Source organism: Rhododendron vialii, chromosome 11a, assembly GCF_030253575.1.
Source record: "Rhododendron vialii isolate Sample 1 chromosome 11a, ASM3025357v1".
NCBI classification, from domain to species: Eukaryota; Viridiplantae; Streptophyta; class Magnoliopsida; order Ericales; family Ericaceae; genus Rhododendron; species Rhododendron vialii.
In genome coordinates this window covers 37,954,052-37,972,370 of record NC_080567.1, presented here as the reverse complement: position 1 = coordinate 37,972,370, position 18,319 = coordinate 37,954,052, and the positions used below count along the sequence as shown (strand labels likewise).

Sequence of the window (18,319 nt, the reverse complement as noted above, 5' to 3'; positions counted from 1 at the left end):
TTCCCGTTACATATGGTCAATACGATGCATAGCGATCGATAGTTGTAACTCGTTGAATCCAATGTAAGTAATTTTATGAGCAATTTTGATTTTAGACGCCAAAAAAGTGGAGGGTGCGGTATAAATAGCATCAATATTATAGGGGATCCAAGTGAATCTCGACCAAACAATTTTGTTTTGGATAAAACTGCAAATAATATATATGTTTGTTAGCTACATAATTCGTTGGTGAAAGGGTTGGACATATTAATTACTAGCTAGTTGTGGGGTCTTCTTATAATTGTGTGAATGATCTCTCAATGGACCTACTGCATGTGAATGGTACCGCACAATTGGCCCATTCTCATCCAATTTGAGGGACACTTGAAGTACAAAAAGTTGCATTGAATATCTGTGAAAATGTACTAAAATTCGTGAGATATGAATCGATATCCAAACTTGCTTGAAATTATTGGTATATTATCTTCCGCCTAATTGGCAGAGGTTAGCAGAACCGATTAAAGCTAGTGGAGTTATATGTACGGATCTTTTAGTGTCTGATTGCAACAATTGGTGGAGGAATTACTAAGTATTTTATGGAGAAGCAATTCCTCATCCTACAAGATGTACATCCCGATTTTGGGATGTGGGATATTGATCATTCGGCTGCTGTTAGTCTGATGGAGTCGCTCATCCTACAAAATCATACGTCCATTACTCGGTTAGTAGTCCGACCAATAGCAGGAGAATGAGCAATCCCACATCCTTCTCCACTTTATTCGTCCAGGCCATGTTGTGAAATTTTGTGTTCGTTACTGCAAGTTCTTCTATATTTTCTTCATTTCCTCAAGCAACAAGCCGGGGACCAAACGGCCATTATGCTATCTAGAAAATCAATGCATACGTTTTCTTGAGGTGACCTTGAGGGACCCTTGACCACCCAATAATGTTTCCCATGAAAGGCATCCTTTTTGGACAGAAGTTGGACCCTAACATATGAGAAATTTTTGGGTGTCGGTAGGATATTGTCCACGTGGTACCTGTCGGCAATCCGAACCATCCGAGCCGTTTAAATCACATTTGGACGGTCCAGATTGTCGATAAGTACTACTACGTGGTACTTGCTCGACACTAAAACACTTTCCTTTGTCAGCATGAGGACTTTGAAAGTCCAGAAGTTGAAAGTTAAGGGTATTCCATCTTCACTTAGCTGGATTGATTTGATTTGAAGCTTGGCTGGCCCAATCCATTTTGAACGCATCCAAGACTGATAGTATATGACAAATTAGAAACGTATTGGCCGATGTCTACTGAGAGGAACATTAGTTTACGTGGCAGCACAATATTGCCTAAAACCATTTTCCAAATAATTAAGCGTTTCTTCCGCCGGATGCAGGGCAATGCTTAGACTAATCATCTGCAGCCACGTGGCAAGTTGCGGTCAATTATATACAGTAAATAAGATCAATTTTCAATGTCCTAATCAAGGTCACATAACTTTCTACTAACGTCTCTATGCTTAATTTTCAATCCTCACTTCACAAATTTCACAAGTTTTAGTAGGACGAGATGTTTTCGAAACACGCTTTCACTCATATTTTGCCTAACGTGGCGCACATAAGGTGACTTTTAGTCCTATCCCACACACGTAACGGAACTTTATCACTGAGTGAGCGATGTGGTTCTCCAACCATAAGTTTTGATTGATTAAAACGCTTTGTCCACAATAATGCATGTGGCCGGGACCTAAGAAAAGTCCTTGGCCCCTACATGGATGCTGGTGTAACTTTAGTGCTAGATTTTTCATGTTCACAAAGTGGTTATTATGTGATGATCTTGGTTCTAAAGGCCCTAAGCTGATCACCAAAGCTCCATGTCATGGGATCATGGCTCTACCTGTTGCGGGAGAATGGGCCTATCCTGCATGTGAAATGGGCTTCTGAAGGAGTGCTTGTAGGAGATGGGATCGTTCGATTTGGAAGAGGTCTCGGAACACAACAAGTACAATATTTTACACTTGCTTATGCGGCAGCAATTCATCCAGTTGCCGATGAAACACTGCTACAAATGTAATACGTTATACAAAATGTTACTATTTATGTTGTTGCGTTTGTCGACTTTCCTTTGTTCTTAGGACTTTCATAATCTCCATTTAATTGCCCGCATACGCTCCTCGAACGTAGGACTCCTTGGTGAAGCACAAAATGTAATGTACTCATGGGGAGAGGCAGTTCTTGTCAAGCTTTATGCCGTTGTTGGGTAAGGATGAACCCGCAGCGGTTAATTTGGTGAACTCACGATGGTTTGAAATTGAACCAATCTGGCCGATGCAAACTCCACAGGAGCCTTTGGATTGCGTACTATATGCACAAACTTGATCATCAGTAACTTTTTCACTATCTCGAAATGAAGCGGAGAAAGAAAGAAAAAAAAAGGAATGAAGCAAGATGAAAAACAATATTACATACACTCCTATTAACCACTCTCCAATCACACATCTCTCACATATAATTGTGGGATGAATTCCACACATATGTGAGAGAGGGTGGTTGAAGAGTGATTGGTAGGAGTGTTCCTAGACTTATTGTCTTATTGAAATGAAAAAGAAGGCTAATCGAATCTTATCCTAACTTTTTTTCGGATTAGAGGTGTTGTGTCTAAGGACAAGCAAGTACAGACCCAATTCACACCAAAAACAATGCTAGCACCACGTTCACTTAAACTTATTTACACACTTACACTCATAATTGTGTAGGCCCTACACACAATACACACATTCAACATGTGTTGAGCCCATATTATCCTTATTGTTAGATCCCACCATATTTAAGTAATTTGAATACCCTCTTTAACGATATAAAATAGGTTCTGATCCGGTTTAAAGTTAGTGTGATTCAAATATTTTTACAAAATAACTTTTTTTTCAACCTGTTGACGCCTGATGATCGAATATATAATTTTGAAGCCAAACTAATTTGGTTAGAAAATAGTCTAGATAAGTTTTTTAACAGTTCAAACTACGTAAAAATTGAAGTTTAGGAGTGTCTGTGGCAAGACCACAAAGTTTGGTCGATTTTGAAACTTCGAGGATGCGCCTGGGGTGCATGGAATTGAGCCTGAGGCGCACTAAGACTTCACAGTTGCTCAAATTTTGCGGTTTTGTCCCGAACTTTGATCTTCACAAGGTTTGAACCGTTTAATTAAAAGTTTGTTGAGTCTTTTTTATAACCCAAGTAGTTTGAATCTAAAATTGGTTGCACATCAAAAGACCAATTTACCCTCAATGAGTCGAAAAGCAATCATTTCGGTAAAAATTAAGCTCGCATCTCCCTCATCTTAAATTGTATAAAGGCCTATTATATATTGATAAAGATGAATTTCAAAGTATTACAAGGTTTTAGAATCCAATCAAATAATTGGTTTATGAAAGTGGGTGGTAAGCATACCACTCCAAGATGATCGGAGCACTATCATCCCTTCACCATAAACACTACCACCGTAACACAACTCCTCCTCCACTATCACTTTACCACCTACACCAACTTCACTTCACCAACACTACCACCGCACTTTCGCTCTGCTACCACCATTAATTGGTGTCACACAACCCAACAACCTCCGCATTCATTTATACCGTAATAAGTTTTTTGTGCTTTGATGAAGTGTAGAAAGTCCTATGAACTCTCTCGAACTTTTAAGAAATGAGAGAATACCTTAGTCAAACTAATTTGGTTAGAAAGTAGTCTAGACAAACTTTTCAATGGTTCCAAATCACGCAAAAATCGAATTTTGGGAGTGTTCATGGCAAGACCGCAAAGTTTGGTCAGTTTCGAAACTTTGAGGATGCGCCCGGGGCTCACTAAGACACTGCTGCAATCGCTCAAACTTTGTGATTTTGTCCCGAACACTCCCAAACTCAGATTTTCGCAAAGTTTGAATCTTTTTAAAGCTTGTTGAGTCTCCTTTATAACCCAAGTAATTTGCTTCTTATGGTAACCGAGCGAAAGTGCGGTGGTGATAATCCATTTAATTACCTGCATACGCTCCTCATAGGACTCCTTGGCGAAACACAAAATATAAATTATTTCGTTTGGTTCTTCTCTCAAAAATAATCTCTTTAAAACTTTTGACTGTTTCGTCATCTGTGTTTTTTCGTCTTTAGTGATTTTTTGTCAAATTCTTTACTTATTTTATACTTTTTGAATGTACATAGCATACATCTATTCAAAAAGTAAAAGAGTTTGTTAAAATATTAAAAAAATTTACTAAAGATGAAAAAATACGCAAATTTATAAAACTTTTTTATCTTAAAAATAAATTTCAAAATTACAAACCAAACACAGTGTGTCATGGGGTGAGGCTGCTCTTGTCAAGCTTTATGCCGTTGTTGGGTAACGATGAACCGGTTAACCCACAATGATTTGAAATCGAACCAAACTGGCCGATGCAAACTCCACGTGAGCCTTTGAGTTGCGTACTATATATGCACAAGAGAGAATAACCTACTCACAGAGTTTTGTAAATAAGTTATTACGGACCGGAGCTCAATCTTAACGGCTAAAAATATTTTGGATGATTCGAATTAAAAATAATCTAGTAGCGGTAATAGATTGTTTTTAATCCGAATCATCCAAAACACTTTTAAACCATTAAAATTGAGCGTTTCCGTGAATAAGTTATTCTCTATGCACAAACTTGATCATCGGTAACTTTCTCATCATCACTTATCTTAAAAGTGATTTATCACAGCTAACCTTTTTCACTATCAAAATCAAGCGAAATGAAAAAAAGGGCTAATCGAATCTTATCCTACCTTTTTCTTTTTCTTTTTCTTTTCCTTTTTTTTCCTGATTGGAGGTGTTGTATCGAAAGACAAGCAAGTACAGATATCACATTTCAAACCCAAATTAAAAATGTTAGAACCACACTCATTTATATACTCATTTACACACATTTAATATGAGTGGAGCCGACACTTTTGTGAGTGTATGAGTGTAAATGAGTGTGGTTATAGAATAATTGTTTCAAACCTACAAATAATTAAGTACTACCTATGTTCGGACCGGTACAAAAAGAGTATTCTTCTATCCACAAAACGGAAATTTAAAGATATTGGATCTATTTAAAGATATTGGATCTTTGTCAAGAAAAATTTAATTTTTTTTCCACAAGTTATTAGATGTAATACTGCAGATTTGGGGGTTTGAGAGCTATTAGTCTCGTATTGATTGAGAGCTAAAACTTCATGTGATATATTAATACCCACCTAGAGTTACTTGGTATCCTCTTAGGTATATCTTTTCAGGCCAAGTGTTTGGGCCGAAAGGCAGTCCATGATCAGTCGGGTCGGTTCGTTACATTAAATATCAACGAGTTCTCTAAATTTACAAAAATGTTAGGATTTTTTTTTTTAAATGTACACAATTTTAAAATTTTCATTTTGCAAACCGAACAATCTCTTTTGAGACTAGGGATTACATAATATTAGGGTTGGCAATTTGAATCCAGACCTATCAACTAAAAAATACACCCAACCCAACTCATTTATTAGTTGGGTAAGAATGGGTCTAAACCCAACTAACCTATTATTAGTTGAGTCTTAATTGGACATCAATTGGGTCAACTTAAATGACCCAATTGGTCATGAAAGTAACCCGCCAAAAATTCTCATCTTTTTACCGAACTTCACTGGGAATGAAGGTACCAAATTTCACTGGGAATGAAGGTACCAGGTCTCTCTCTCTCTCTCTCTCTCTCTCTCTCTCTCTCTCTCTCAATTCTTCAGTTCTCTCTCTCTCTCTCTCTCAATTCTTCAGTGCTAAATTACACGTGTCCAAAAATATTTTGAACGATCCGAATTAAAAATCAATTGTGACCGGTAATAATTATTTTGACCAGTCAAAATTGAAAACACATCTCATCCATCGATTGCGCGAATGGACTGATGAAATTACGCTCTGCCGTGACTAAGTTTTTTTCATGGTAGTCTCGCATAGAGTGTGGATTAAAAAGTTAAGTGACTTATTTTTTTGTCCTTATTCAAATTTTTTTGCATTTTTTTGTTTTACATCAAACTTTTGTGACTTATTGATTCATTTCGACGAGAGGAATCGGAAAAGTTAAAAAAATTGATAGAAACTTACAATTTTTTGAATAAAGATAAAAATAAGTCAATAAGACGAAAAAAAAATTAATTATTCTTGTCTTTTTGAAAAAATTTATGAGTTTCGATCATAATTTTTTACTTTTTTGATTTTTCTCGACGAGACCAATCACTAAATCACAAAAGTTTGAGGCAAAACTATCAAATACAAAAAAAAAATTGAATAAAAACAAAAAAAAAAGATATATACATCTCTCAATGGGCTAGTTTTGATTCTGATCGAATAGAAAATTCAACTTATGAATAGAAAGTTGGCTTGTTCGTGGCTTATTTTTTTGTCCTTATTTAATTTTTTTCGAATTTTTTTGTTTTTCATTAATTTTTTGTGGATTATTGTTTCGACATGACAGAATAAAAAATTATGAGCGAAACCTAAATTTTTTGAATGAAGACAAAAATAAGCCAAGTTTTTTTATCTTTATTTAAAAAAATATTAATTTTGATCATAATTTTTTACTTTTTAGATTCTTCTCATCATGAAAAAGCAATAATCCTCAAAAATTTAACAAAAAACTAACAAATGCGAAAAATATTTGAATAAAGACAAAAAAGAAGCCACTTGGATATGCTGCGATTCGGTAATTAAGAGCGACCAATATGGTAATTAAGTGTACACGGGTGGGGATAGTATGGTAATTTTAGTGTACATGGTATTTTAGTTCTTTAAATTTACAGGGGTAATATGGTCATTTTAGTATACATATGTATTTTAGTCATTTTAGTATATAGTATGTAATTGGGTTAATGGGCGGGTCGGGTGTGCTTTTAAATAAATAGGTTGGGTTGGATATGGGTAAGAGCTGTGCTACGTGCACAGCAGGCTGTGCACAGCAGCTGTGCACAGATCCCGTTTTCTCCCGCCTCGGGTCACGCAAAGATGATCGGAGCCGCTCATTTTGTTCAAAATGTGTTGTTTAAGGTCTCTGTAAAAAATGAGCTTCATTCGATATCGTTAGAGGCGTTAACAAAACACCCAAAATCACTTCAGAATTTAGGCCTAAATTCTGAAGTGATTTTGGGTGTTTTGTTAACGCCTCTAACGATATCAAATGAAGCTCATTTTTTACAGAGACCTTAAACAACACATTTTGAACAAAATGAGCGGCTCCGATCATCTTTGTGCGACCCGAGACGGGAGAAAACAACCGTTGTGCACAGCTGCTGTGCACAGCATGCTGTGCACGTAGCTTTTCTGTATGGGTAATTAGACTCATAATTAATGGGTCAATGACCTATTAAAGACCCAACTCACTTACAACTTACTCATTTTGGCCCAAACCCGCCTATTTGGGACGCAGGGGCTCTGCTGCCCACCATGGGCAGCAGCCCCAACCCACACCTCACATGGCACCGTTTTGATAAAAGAAAAAAAAACAAACTCTTCCGCTTGCAATCCTATGGAGCAGAAACGTGATTATAAGAGCCCTAGAGTTAAAATTTAATTATGTCTCTTTAGAACAATATGATCATAATAATAAGACCTACGAGTCAATTCAAACGGATTGAAAATTGAACACTTAAATTTTTTAATCATATTTTTTAATACTCCTTCCGTCCATTTTTAAGTGTCCTGCTTCGTAACTCCAACTTATTAAAAAGACATCATCATTACACCTTTCACATCAACTTTTTCCTCCACTTTCCCTACTTATCCATCATCATTACACTTTTACTCACTAACTTTTCAAAATAAAATCTACTTTTAGGGACAAAATAGACAATACACCAATTTTTATCCCCCTAACTTTACAAAATGGACACTTATTAAGGGACAGCCCAAAATGAAATACTGGACACAAAAAAAGGGACGGAGGGAGTATATAAACTGTCTAAAAAAATTAAATACGCCAATTTTTAATTCGTTTGAACAAGTACGAATATCTTATTATTCTAATCATATTATTCTAAAGTATCATAATTAATTTTTGTCTCTAGGGCTCTCATAATTAAGTATCTGCTCTTTATTTAGGATCCTGTAAATCAGAAACGTGATTATGAGAGTCCTATAGACAAAAGTTAATTATATCTCTTTAGAATAATATGATTAAAATAATAAAATTTTCGTATTTGTTCAAATGAATTAAAAAGTGGCACACTTAATTTTTTAGACCGTTTATATATTAAAAAATATGATTAAAAAATTAAGTGCTCCAATTTTCAATCCGTTGGAATTGACGTGAATATCTTATTATTCTGATCATATTATTCGAAAGAGACATAATTAAATTTTAACTATAGGGCTCTCATAATTACGTTTCTGCTCCATAGGATTGCAAGCGGAAGAGTTTGTTTTTTTTCTCTTATCAAAACGGTGCCGTGTGAGGTATGGGTTGGGGCTGCTGCCCATGGTGAACAGCAGAGCCCCCGTGTCCGCCCATTTGACACTCCTCGTGTCCGCCCATTTGACACTCCTACGTAATATCAATGTTTCTTTCATTTTAGACGATGACTTGCAATAGTCTTGTGCATACTTTCCACTTGCAGAGAGACCCATCAATTTTCTGATAACTTGCGTCCGCCCATTTGACACTCCCACGTAATATCAATGTTTCTTTCATTTTAGACGATGACATGCAATAGTCTTGTGCATACTTTCCACTTGCAGAGACCCATCAATTTTCGTTTATAGTTATCAGAAGGAATCTTTCATGCATCTTTTCTCAGAACCTTACGAGACATTGAAATATTCCATACAAGCATATTAAAGCAAAACCCACTTCTGTATGTTTTCCTCGAGGACAACTCTGTCATTCTCATCTTGTTTCCATCGAATTTAGCAAAATATATTGACCCAATTATCTTACCACTTTCTTCTTTTGCCAACCGATAACAGATATCATAACCACGAAGAAAATCATTACATCAAGAATAGAACTCGTTCCTAATTAAGTGATCAAGTAATCACGACAGTGAAGAATCAATCTAAAGACAAAACTCCATATCAAATATACCTCTGCTCGCCAATAGATGAACAACCATATCTCACCATTTGGGGAACCGAGTAGAGGTGCTCCAAGACCACTAAATACTGACAATCATACCGGAGCTATATATGGTGGTACTGGTGGAGGCGGACCAAGAACTTTGATAACGAGGGAACTAGATACAAAAATATTCTGAGTCTGGGGGACCAGAACACTAAATTTTATTGCAAATAGAGACATATAGGTATAACAATAAAAAATTATTCCATAGTTTTGGAGTGTCGTGATTCCCACTCGTACCCTCTTATGGCTAGGAGACTTTGAGTGTATAATTGAAGTTGGACCATGGGATCGCGAAGAGAGAAGGAAAGGAGAAAAATTTGCGAAGCTAAATTAATTCTCTCTATTTGGATAAGTAATTAACAAAAATGCGAAGCAAATGAAAGTTTACTTGTCAAAAAAAAAAGTATCACAAAATTCTTACAAGACATGCACTCACACTCTGAAATCAATTCCAGAACCAAAAAACAGAAGGAAACAAAGACAGAACAACAAAGCCAGCACCGAACCGGCGCTATAAAGACACAGGCACCTATAAAGACACAGGCCCTACCCAAAGGAACACTTCAGGTAGAGCAACCAAACAGACACAACACCAAACAAAAGAAATAACAATATCTAAGAAAGACAGACAACTACCTAGGCAGCCGAGGCCATTTCATAGGAATTCTCCAAGCAAAGCATGTCCTTTTTGCTTCTTCATTATTCTGAGTTATTCATGTAGCCCCGTGCATAGTGCGGGTACTGCGCTTGTTTTTTTTTTCTTGGGGGGGGGGGGGAGCAAGAAATATATACTCGTAGATGATAAACAGTATACAAGAGTTAATAATCAACAAATAGAGCAACAATTATGGGAATGAAATCCTAGCTTTATTACAAAAGTGTCGATCTCCTGTATCTGGATAGCGAACAAAAGACATCAGGACTTGTTTTTCTAGCCGATGGGCCTGATAAACATCCTTGCGCTCAACTTTGATTATCTTGCAGAAAGATGGCTTTTCGCTTTCTTTGCCAATTTTGTGCAACAAAAATTTGTCAGTATGGTGACTATCAGTCCGCCCTGTGATTTGCATGCAATACCTCGGTCATTAAAACTCATAAGGAACTGGATTTGGCTTTAAAAGTCAAATAGTAATTTATTTTTTTGTCTTTATTTAAAAAAAAACTTGCATTTGTTAATTTTGTGTCAAATTTTGTTATTTATTTATTCGTCTCGGTGAGAGGAATCATAAAAGTATAAAATTTTGATCGAAATACTGGGGCATTTTGTCTTTCTTAGTCAATTCCAGTGACTGGTAGCCCAGACTTCTGACATTAATATATACTATACTACTACATAAGTAACATAAAGATTAGCATTGTTTTCACGGCTTAAAGCTCACGTATTATTGGCGGCTGATAGAAGTAATAATAAATGGAGATAACGAAGTTCAGAGTAGAGTTCCATCTTGCATGCTAACTACTGAAATGACATGTTATTTATGATAGAAGTAACATGTAACGGCGAGACTAAAGGAATTTTGATTGAATTATTGTTGAAACGCGACAAAATTGTACGTCAAGTTAAGCGCGAACGATCGATTGTGGAATATATACATGTCTGGATTCGAATCCCCATCACTACAAGAAAAATATGAATGTTATCCAACTTTTAGAAAAAAATGAAAACGTTAAATCAATATTGTATCGCTATATCAGTTTTGCTTCTCAAAACACATTAAGTTATCTCTTTCTTTAATCTGCACAACTAATTGGCCCATATCTTTGCTTGTGCTAAACGCAAAATTCATTTTCTTGTCATATACTTTTTCATACTATCAACTCACACATTCAATGATTTTGTCGCCTCTTTCCTTTTGATCAATGTAATTAATTGGACCGCCATATCTTTGCTCTTTGCTTGTGCAAATTAAACGTAGAACTTCTCTTCGTGTCATGTATTTTGAATCATCATCTTACACGTCCTGTTTATTTGCCAACAAATTGATCGAACTGAGATAAAACGGCTTTAAATTTTCATTAAAAAAAGGTTGCTACAAAAGGCTATGGAAGAAGTCGTAAGGATCATATCGATTTGCGCTCAAGTTGACACATGACACGCTACATTACTAAAAAAAATACTAATGACTTTCATAATGATTGAGAGGGCGCACACTTGCAAATCATGAGTCCGAGAAGAACGAAAATAATTGTCGCAACTTTTGTACCCACAAAAGAATACTATAAAGTTGGCCCAAAACACTTTTTCTTTTTCTCCCTCCATTTTTTAACCCAGATTGGTGTTAGGATCCACCACAACATGATTAATTTTTTCCCTTTAAGAAAAAAATAAAAAAGCACCCAATAGTCAAAAAAGATATCGGCTCCTTTCCACGTCTTGACCTGTCTTCGTCAAGCTTTCGTTTATTTTAGGAAAATTTATAGAAATGGTTCTTATAATTCAAAAGTGATACACACAACGGTTGTGTAAAATACAACACACAATCAATCTCTAGCCATCCGTGGCTGTAATGAATTGTCAGGATTCGCTCAAACTCTTCCTCATAAAAGTTAAACTTATCCATGGAAGAGTTTTTTTAAAATCTAAACCGTCCAAATACATCTGGACGGTCAGAATTACACACACAACCAACAGAACGGTTGTGCAAGTAGCATTTTTGCTTATAATTTTATCCGAGTCTCATTTTTATTCTTCAAGTATCAATTACAACTCTTTTGATCTTCAAATTTAATTTTCGTACCAAATTGGTCCAATTAATAACCTCTGTTAGCCAAACTAAACAGAAAAAATCAGATTGAGGGCAAATATTATCAATTGGACTAACTTGCTACAAACTGCGACGTCTAAACTGCCATCACTCTGATTTTTTTCGTCTAGCTTGTCTGATAGAAGTTATCAATTAGACCAATTTAGTATGAAAACCAAACTTGAAAATTAAAAGAGTTGTAATTGATACTTAGAGTACAAAAATGAGACTCGGATGAAACTAAAAAGACCACTTATATAAATTTCTCTTTATTTTATTCCATTTGTTGTGGTGTGTGGTGTAGAAGGAATTTAGGACGTAAAGGGCGTGTTTGATTGCAGATTTCGTTTTGAGGGGATTCGTAATGATATGGGATTAGGATTGGGATTGAGAATGAGGTGGGATTATTAATGAGGAGATGAATTATTTATTCATGTTTGTTTTGCACGGGATTAAGATTGGGATTCGATTGAGAATGGAAAGGAATTGTAAATAACATGTTTGTTTTGGCTAGGATTAGGATTGGGATTGGGATTGAAGTGGGTTTTTAAACATGTATTGCTCAATCCCATGGGGATGGGATTATTAGTAACACCCCTCCCATGGTATTGCTAATACCCCCATTTTGGGGGATTAATAATACCATGGGATAACTAATCCCCCCTACAAAAACCTAACCAAACAAGGTATTAACAACCCCATGGGATTATTAATCCAATCCTCCCCTCCAAACCTCCTATCAAACACGCCCAAAGAGTACTTTCCACGCATATAGTTTAATTCTAGTTAATGTTCTTACTTGATTATCTATGCATACAGAATCTCTTTCGGTTGTAAACTGTAATGCGTACTAAGGCTTCGTTTCATAAAGATTCTTACTATTTTTTAAGTATTTATTTTTTACTTTACAAGACAAATTATTCTCTTATAATACATCACTTTTAATTCAAAAAATAAGTACTTTCTTGATAAAACGAGACCTTATTAAATGCATCAATTTTGTGACAATGGTTTGGCCCACTAAAATTGTGTAAGAGTAGTTACAACTTTGTCAACGTGCGACAAAAAAATTGGAAAACGCAATTGATTAGGGATCAGTCAAATCTATTTACCTATATAGCTATCTTATCTTGATTTATGTGTACATTGCGATAAGAAAATGCCTTGTTAATATATTTTGAATTATTTCATTTTTTTTTCTCTCAATTGCCATGCTATCTCATAATATTTCTTCGTTAATCATTTCTGTCTCTCAAGTAAACAAATCTAGATCAAAACAGCTTCTGGATAATGATAATGGAGTATCTTTTCTTAGATGTATCGGAGATTCAAAGTAAAAATTGGAAATTGATTTTTGCGCTTAAGTGCTCCACTTTGTATATGTTACTAGTAACTTCCCGTTAAAGATGAAATGCCTGCATATAAAAGTAAAGCGTCAAAATCAGCATTCATAAAAATTTCAGAGGTAAACATATCTGCAATCCCAAGGGCCAACCACAAAAGAGCAATAAACTAGAGAGATTACAAGGTAGTGTGCCCAATTCCAAAACAAACAATCTTTAATAACCTGTTTGCTCCAACTCAAACTCGGGATGACTCGGCCATTGTTACAAACCCATATTTGCCATCTCCAGAGCCAAAAACCATAACAAAAAAATATACTAGCACAAAACATTGAGTCATTGCCCAGAATTTAAAATAAAGAATTAAAAGCTTTTTTTTAAAAAAAGGAGCACTAACTGCACTCAGAAAGTTAGTTAGAATGACCGAGTTGACTCAGAAAACTCGCTCCAGTACTGAGTCGGGCCAACGATAAAGCATAGTTTTACTACTTGCTTTTAACAGACTGATTTGTCAGCAATCCCGGGAAGCAACGGTCCAGATTCACCGCGACCATCGAGACTACTCCTGCGATCCACGTGGCAACACCTCTGAAAATCCTCCAGATCGAGGAACCGGCCCGAGTCGCCCGAGTCGGAGCGGGACACGACTCGGAGGATCTCTTCGAAGAGCGACTCGTCGCAGGGAAGGGCCAGGGGGCCGGGGTTGGCGAACCCGTACTCCTCCTCGGCCTGGGCCAACAGCCGCTTGAAGATGGGGTGGTTCAGGTACGTCGCGCGCACCACGAACCTCTTGCAGTCGGTCCCGACGCAGATCGCCACGTGTCCCGACGGGACGTCCGGCGGGACCCACCCGGCGGCGACGCGGGTGGATGAGGAGGAGGAGGCCGCCTTCCTCCGCCACCGCTTGAGCATCTGACGGATTCTGACAATGTGACGGATCTTGTTGTATTTTTCTGTCGCCGATGACATTGCCGTTGTTGGGAGGGGGAGAGAGAGAGAGAGAGAGGGAGGGAGTTGGGGTGACACTTGTGTTTGTTTTGAGTTTGAGATGATCCTCAGGGTGCATGGAGTGAGAGAGGGGCTTTTATACGGCAGACTGAATTATTATAATGCCCTTGGTCGTTGCGATTTTTACGAAATTGTACGTCTGTTGTTTTTGATACCGTCAAGGCCGTACGGTGAGCAGATTCTACTACTCCAATAAGGGCATGTTTGGCCTTATTGTAGGAGTATTAAAACTGTGGGTCGTATAACTTTCATCGTAACTGAAAAAATAAAATGTTATATGAAAGTTGATTTTTCCATCATTTTTCATCTTTTCCTTGCAACCGAAAGGGGTCTTAGAGCATTTCCGGCACTTACTCTTTCAATTGATTCAAAATCAAATTATGAGTAAAATTCCTCTAAATCAAGTCCAGTTCTTGAGTCAAATTCATGCTAAGATTGAATTTTACTCAAATTTTACTAGTACAATCGCAAAGAAAGAATAATTGCTATTACGATGCCTGTTGATATGAGACTTTGTTCCCTTTAATCGACTTTCCACTAGTGGACGGTTTGATTTCCATGAATTAGTTAAGATGCGCGTAAACTGATTCGGACATCCGAAGTTTATAATTCTTTCAACATTTCTCTTCGACAACCAAAATAAGTGGATTACAACTTTTTATTTCCGGATAATGGTGATGGCACGACGACGAAATGTATTGGCTTTTAAATTATTCCGTGGATCCAAACAAAAAGGAAAATGCACATCGTCGTAGCACCAAATTAAAGACGATTTTGGCTTCCTCACAAGGGTTGCTATTACAAGGGCTGCTATTTGCTTCAATCACTGTCTTTTTCCAGCCTCATATCTCTCACCTTCTTATCTGGTAGGGAACAACTTTCACATCATTTCTAAGTTTGCTTAACTTTCACCTCTTGTCAAGTAAAAGATTAAAATGACTATATATAGTCACTGCAACAAGAAATGAAAGACCCCTACAGTTTAAAATATATGTAGCGCCGCATGATTTGCGCAATGTGTGGCTTTGCTTTTCTAAATATTAGTAACTCCCCAAGCTAAAAAGACCCGAGGGAAGTGTCTTGCAAGCATAAGTCTCCAGGTCGATCCTTGCCAAAATTAAGGTTCTTACGTACGGCTACTTTTCTCCGCAGCGAATACTTGTGTGAAATAGCTCTAGAAGGAGATCGTGATTTATGATACGACCATGCACGGAAGTAAGGTTTCAATTGGCGGGATCAATTCCCAAAGTGCAAAAAGAAAACTTCGCTTGCATAAAAAACGATTTGATGTCCAAACAAGATTCATTAGCTATATATATAGTCACTCTTAACTTTACCAATTTCATATGTTACAATACTACTATTTTAAGCACAATTATCAGCTCTTGTGGCCTAAGCAAATTAACAGATGACACCTTCCAAATCAAAAAATATATATTGATGGTGCTCGATCAACATGTCATTAACAGATGTTTCAACTAATGGAGCAAAAAAGACAAAACTTGATTTGTATGCACTCTTTAGTTTTCCTCCCATTAATTCCCAAGCATGATCTCTTGTCTCCCCAGCATCTTTCAAAACAGTAATCCTCATTAGTAGTAGGTAATACACTAAGATTTGGGGAATATATGCTGGGGCCTCCGTCTCACAAAGGTGATTAGATTGATTAATTTAGTTACGGGAGTGTTTGAGGAAGACAGACAGACACACGCACAGCTAGATGGAGCATTACAGTTTTTGGTGATCAGAGAGGAAAAAAAGGGAAAATTTATTAACACAACGCACGGTATATATAACATGTTTGTGTGGCACTGTATCATAGGACAATATAAAACGGCATCTCATCCAATGTCCACTCTTATAGTGCCCGCATAAGTATGTCGTATATATTGTTGTGCAAAGTGTTGTTGTGTTAGTAGAATTGAGAATATATGACAGTTTTTGTCAAGATTCCTGATACCGTACCAGTAATGACAACCAATGTAATTTTGTAGTTTTCTTTGTGGTTCAAGTTTTTTAAAAAGTGTTACCCAAATACTTGCTAGCATTTATAATGGTGGAAATTGGAAGAGATTAGGTTTATCCCTTACAAGCTTACTTGCTCTTGATGGAAAGAGATTAGGTTTATCCTTACTCAGGCCCGGCCCTGAGATTAGTGAGGCCCTAGGCGGTGGTCGAAAATGGGGCCTCCCATTTTTAGTATATTAAAAAACTTTTCGGTATATGCAACAAAACAAAGTGTGGCAGAGCGGTTTTTAGTTGCTTCTTTAGAGCAGCAGGACATGAGTTCGAACTTTGCAAGTATCATTTCAAATCTTTTTTTGTAAAGGTTCAAAAATTGATGCTTAAAAACTGAAACGGGGAGAATCGAACCTGCGTCCCCGTATCTCTATTTGCTCACGCACTAGCCACTGGTGCTACACCAAACTTCTTTCAATGAGATATACATACATAATATTTAACCTATTCTACTATTTGGGGGCCCCACAAAGAGGGAGGCCCTAGGCGGCCGCCTGGTGGGCCTGTGCCTAGGGCCGGCCCTGTTACTTGCTCTTGATTGACTTTAACTTTACCCGTTTTAAAACCTACTATTATTGACTATTGAGAGGGTGTTTTCCGGCTACAAATCATGCATGTAATGCAACCGAAGAGGTGAAGAATTGATGAGTTATACCATGTTTGCCTATATACTTGAAGAATTTATTTGAAAGCATTGAAAATAAAGTTATAGTGCAAAAGCTTTCAAAACATCAAAAACTATTTTTTTTGGATAAGGAAAAAAAAAACATCAAAACTTGCCATGCTCTATTGTAGAAACTCGCCTTTTTTATTTTTCTTTACTTTCATTGAGTACTATGCTAGTTTACTTAGTATTTCTATCAGAAGAAAATCTTATTGTTGTATATCGTTAATTACAGAAAATTTTCGTTGTGCCTGTGGTTTATAGTACCCCATTGATTCGTATTCGTTACTGACTGCGCCACTGATGACAACTCAAGAATCCCAAAATCCTCTAGCTAGCTTAGCGACAATCTACAGAATGTAGCCAGAGCACAACTACGTACATTGGTGAATTGCGACTGTAAATCCCTTGTACGTCAGGTATGTGCTTATCTACGTTTAAGCCCGACAAAAATGCACAGAATTCTCTCGATCCGAAACCAATTGCATATTGGGTACGATGGGCGGGCCGGTCACCAGTGGGCCTACAAAACAATTATGGCCTAGAGTCCTAAAGTCGCGCGACGCATTTGCATTTACACGTGTATGAGCAGGGGTGTGAGCTTGAAAACGTCCTTTAAAAACATTCAAAACTAGAAAAATTCGTATGAGAAAAAATCGAGAGCACGAAAATTACGAGCAGGAGCAGAGAGAGTGAGGATTGCGCTTGACAAAATCGGCCCAATTTTAACATCGAGCCAAGTCCAGCCTGTCTTCCCTTTGGTTTTAGAGCCGGGTTGATTGGGCTCTTGAAACTAGATGGCATTGATAGCCCAACCCGAGAGAGAGAGCCCAATTTATACCCACAGACCACAGATGTCCTATCGAACACCTGTTTTGCAATCTACCTTAGGTCCGTTGCGCCGAAGTTTTTATTTTTTAAATGATATTTATTTTACGAGGTAATTTATTCTCTCATAATATATGATTTTTAATTAAAAAATAAGTAATTTTAGTTAGCAGAATCGGCCCTCACAGAGACAAGGAATATATCGAACCCGATTGAGCTCCCGTCTAATGTGGACTCAATCTAGTCTAGTCCCGTCCAGTTTCGGTCTTTTGTGGGTCTTTTCTAAGTCTACAACAATGATTGATTGGAACCGTTGGAATCGCCGAGAAAATTGACCACATCAAAAATAAAATCGATTAGATACTGTTTGATAGTATTTCAACATGCATTAATCTTCTGTACAACAAAAAGGTGTGCAACACAATATTGCAACCATTTTAGCACATTTATATGACATTTAATGTATTTAAAAAATTCTATCAAACGATATTTAATTATCGTAATTTTTAGCATGATCAATGTCATCAACAAGTTTTAAAAAATGAACGATTCAGATCATTATTATGGGCCCAGAAAAAGCCCAC

At 36.9% G+C, this 18,319-nt stretch overlaps 1 protein-coding gene across 1 annotated transcript; it reads right to left on the bottom strand.

Annotated features, from left to right (window-relative positions):
* Nucleotides 1-13,301: 13,301 nt before the first annotated feature.
* LOC131308016 (protein SMALL AUXIN UP-REGULATED RNA 12-like) lies at nt 13,302-14,290 on the bottom strand. The gene has a single exon (XM_058334804.1). The coding sequence runs from the start codon at nt 14,183-14,185 to the stop codon at nt 13,712-13,714; it is 474 nt and encodes a 157-aa protein (XP_058190787.1). The 5' UTR covers nt 14,186-14,290; the 3' UTR covers nt 13,302-13,711.
* Nucleotides 14,291-18,319: the final 4,029 nt, after the last annotated feature.

Bases quoted from the DNA above. Each gene is read 5' to 3' on its own strand.
- LOC131308016 (XM_058334804.1), bottom strand. From the start codon at position 14,185: ATGTCATCGGCGACAGAAAAATACAACAAGATCCGTCACATTGTCAGA.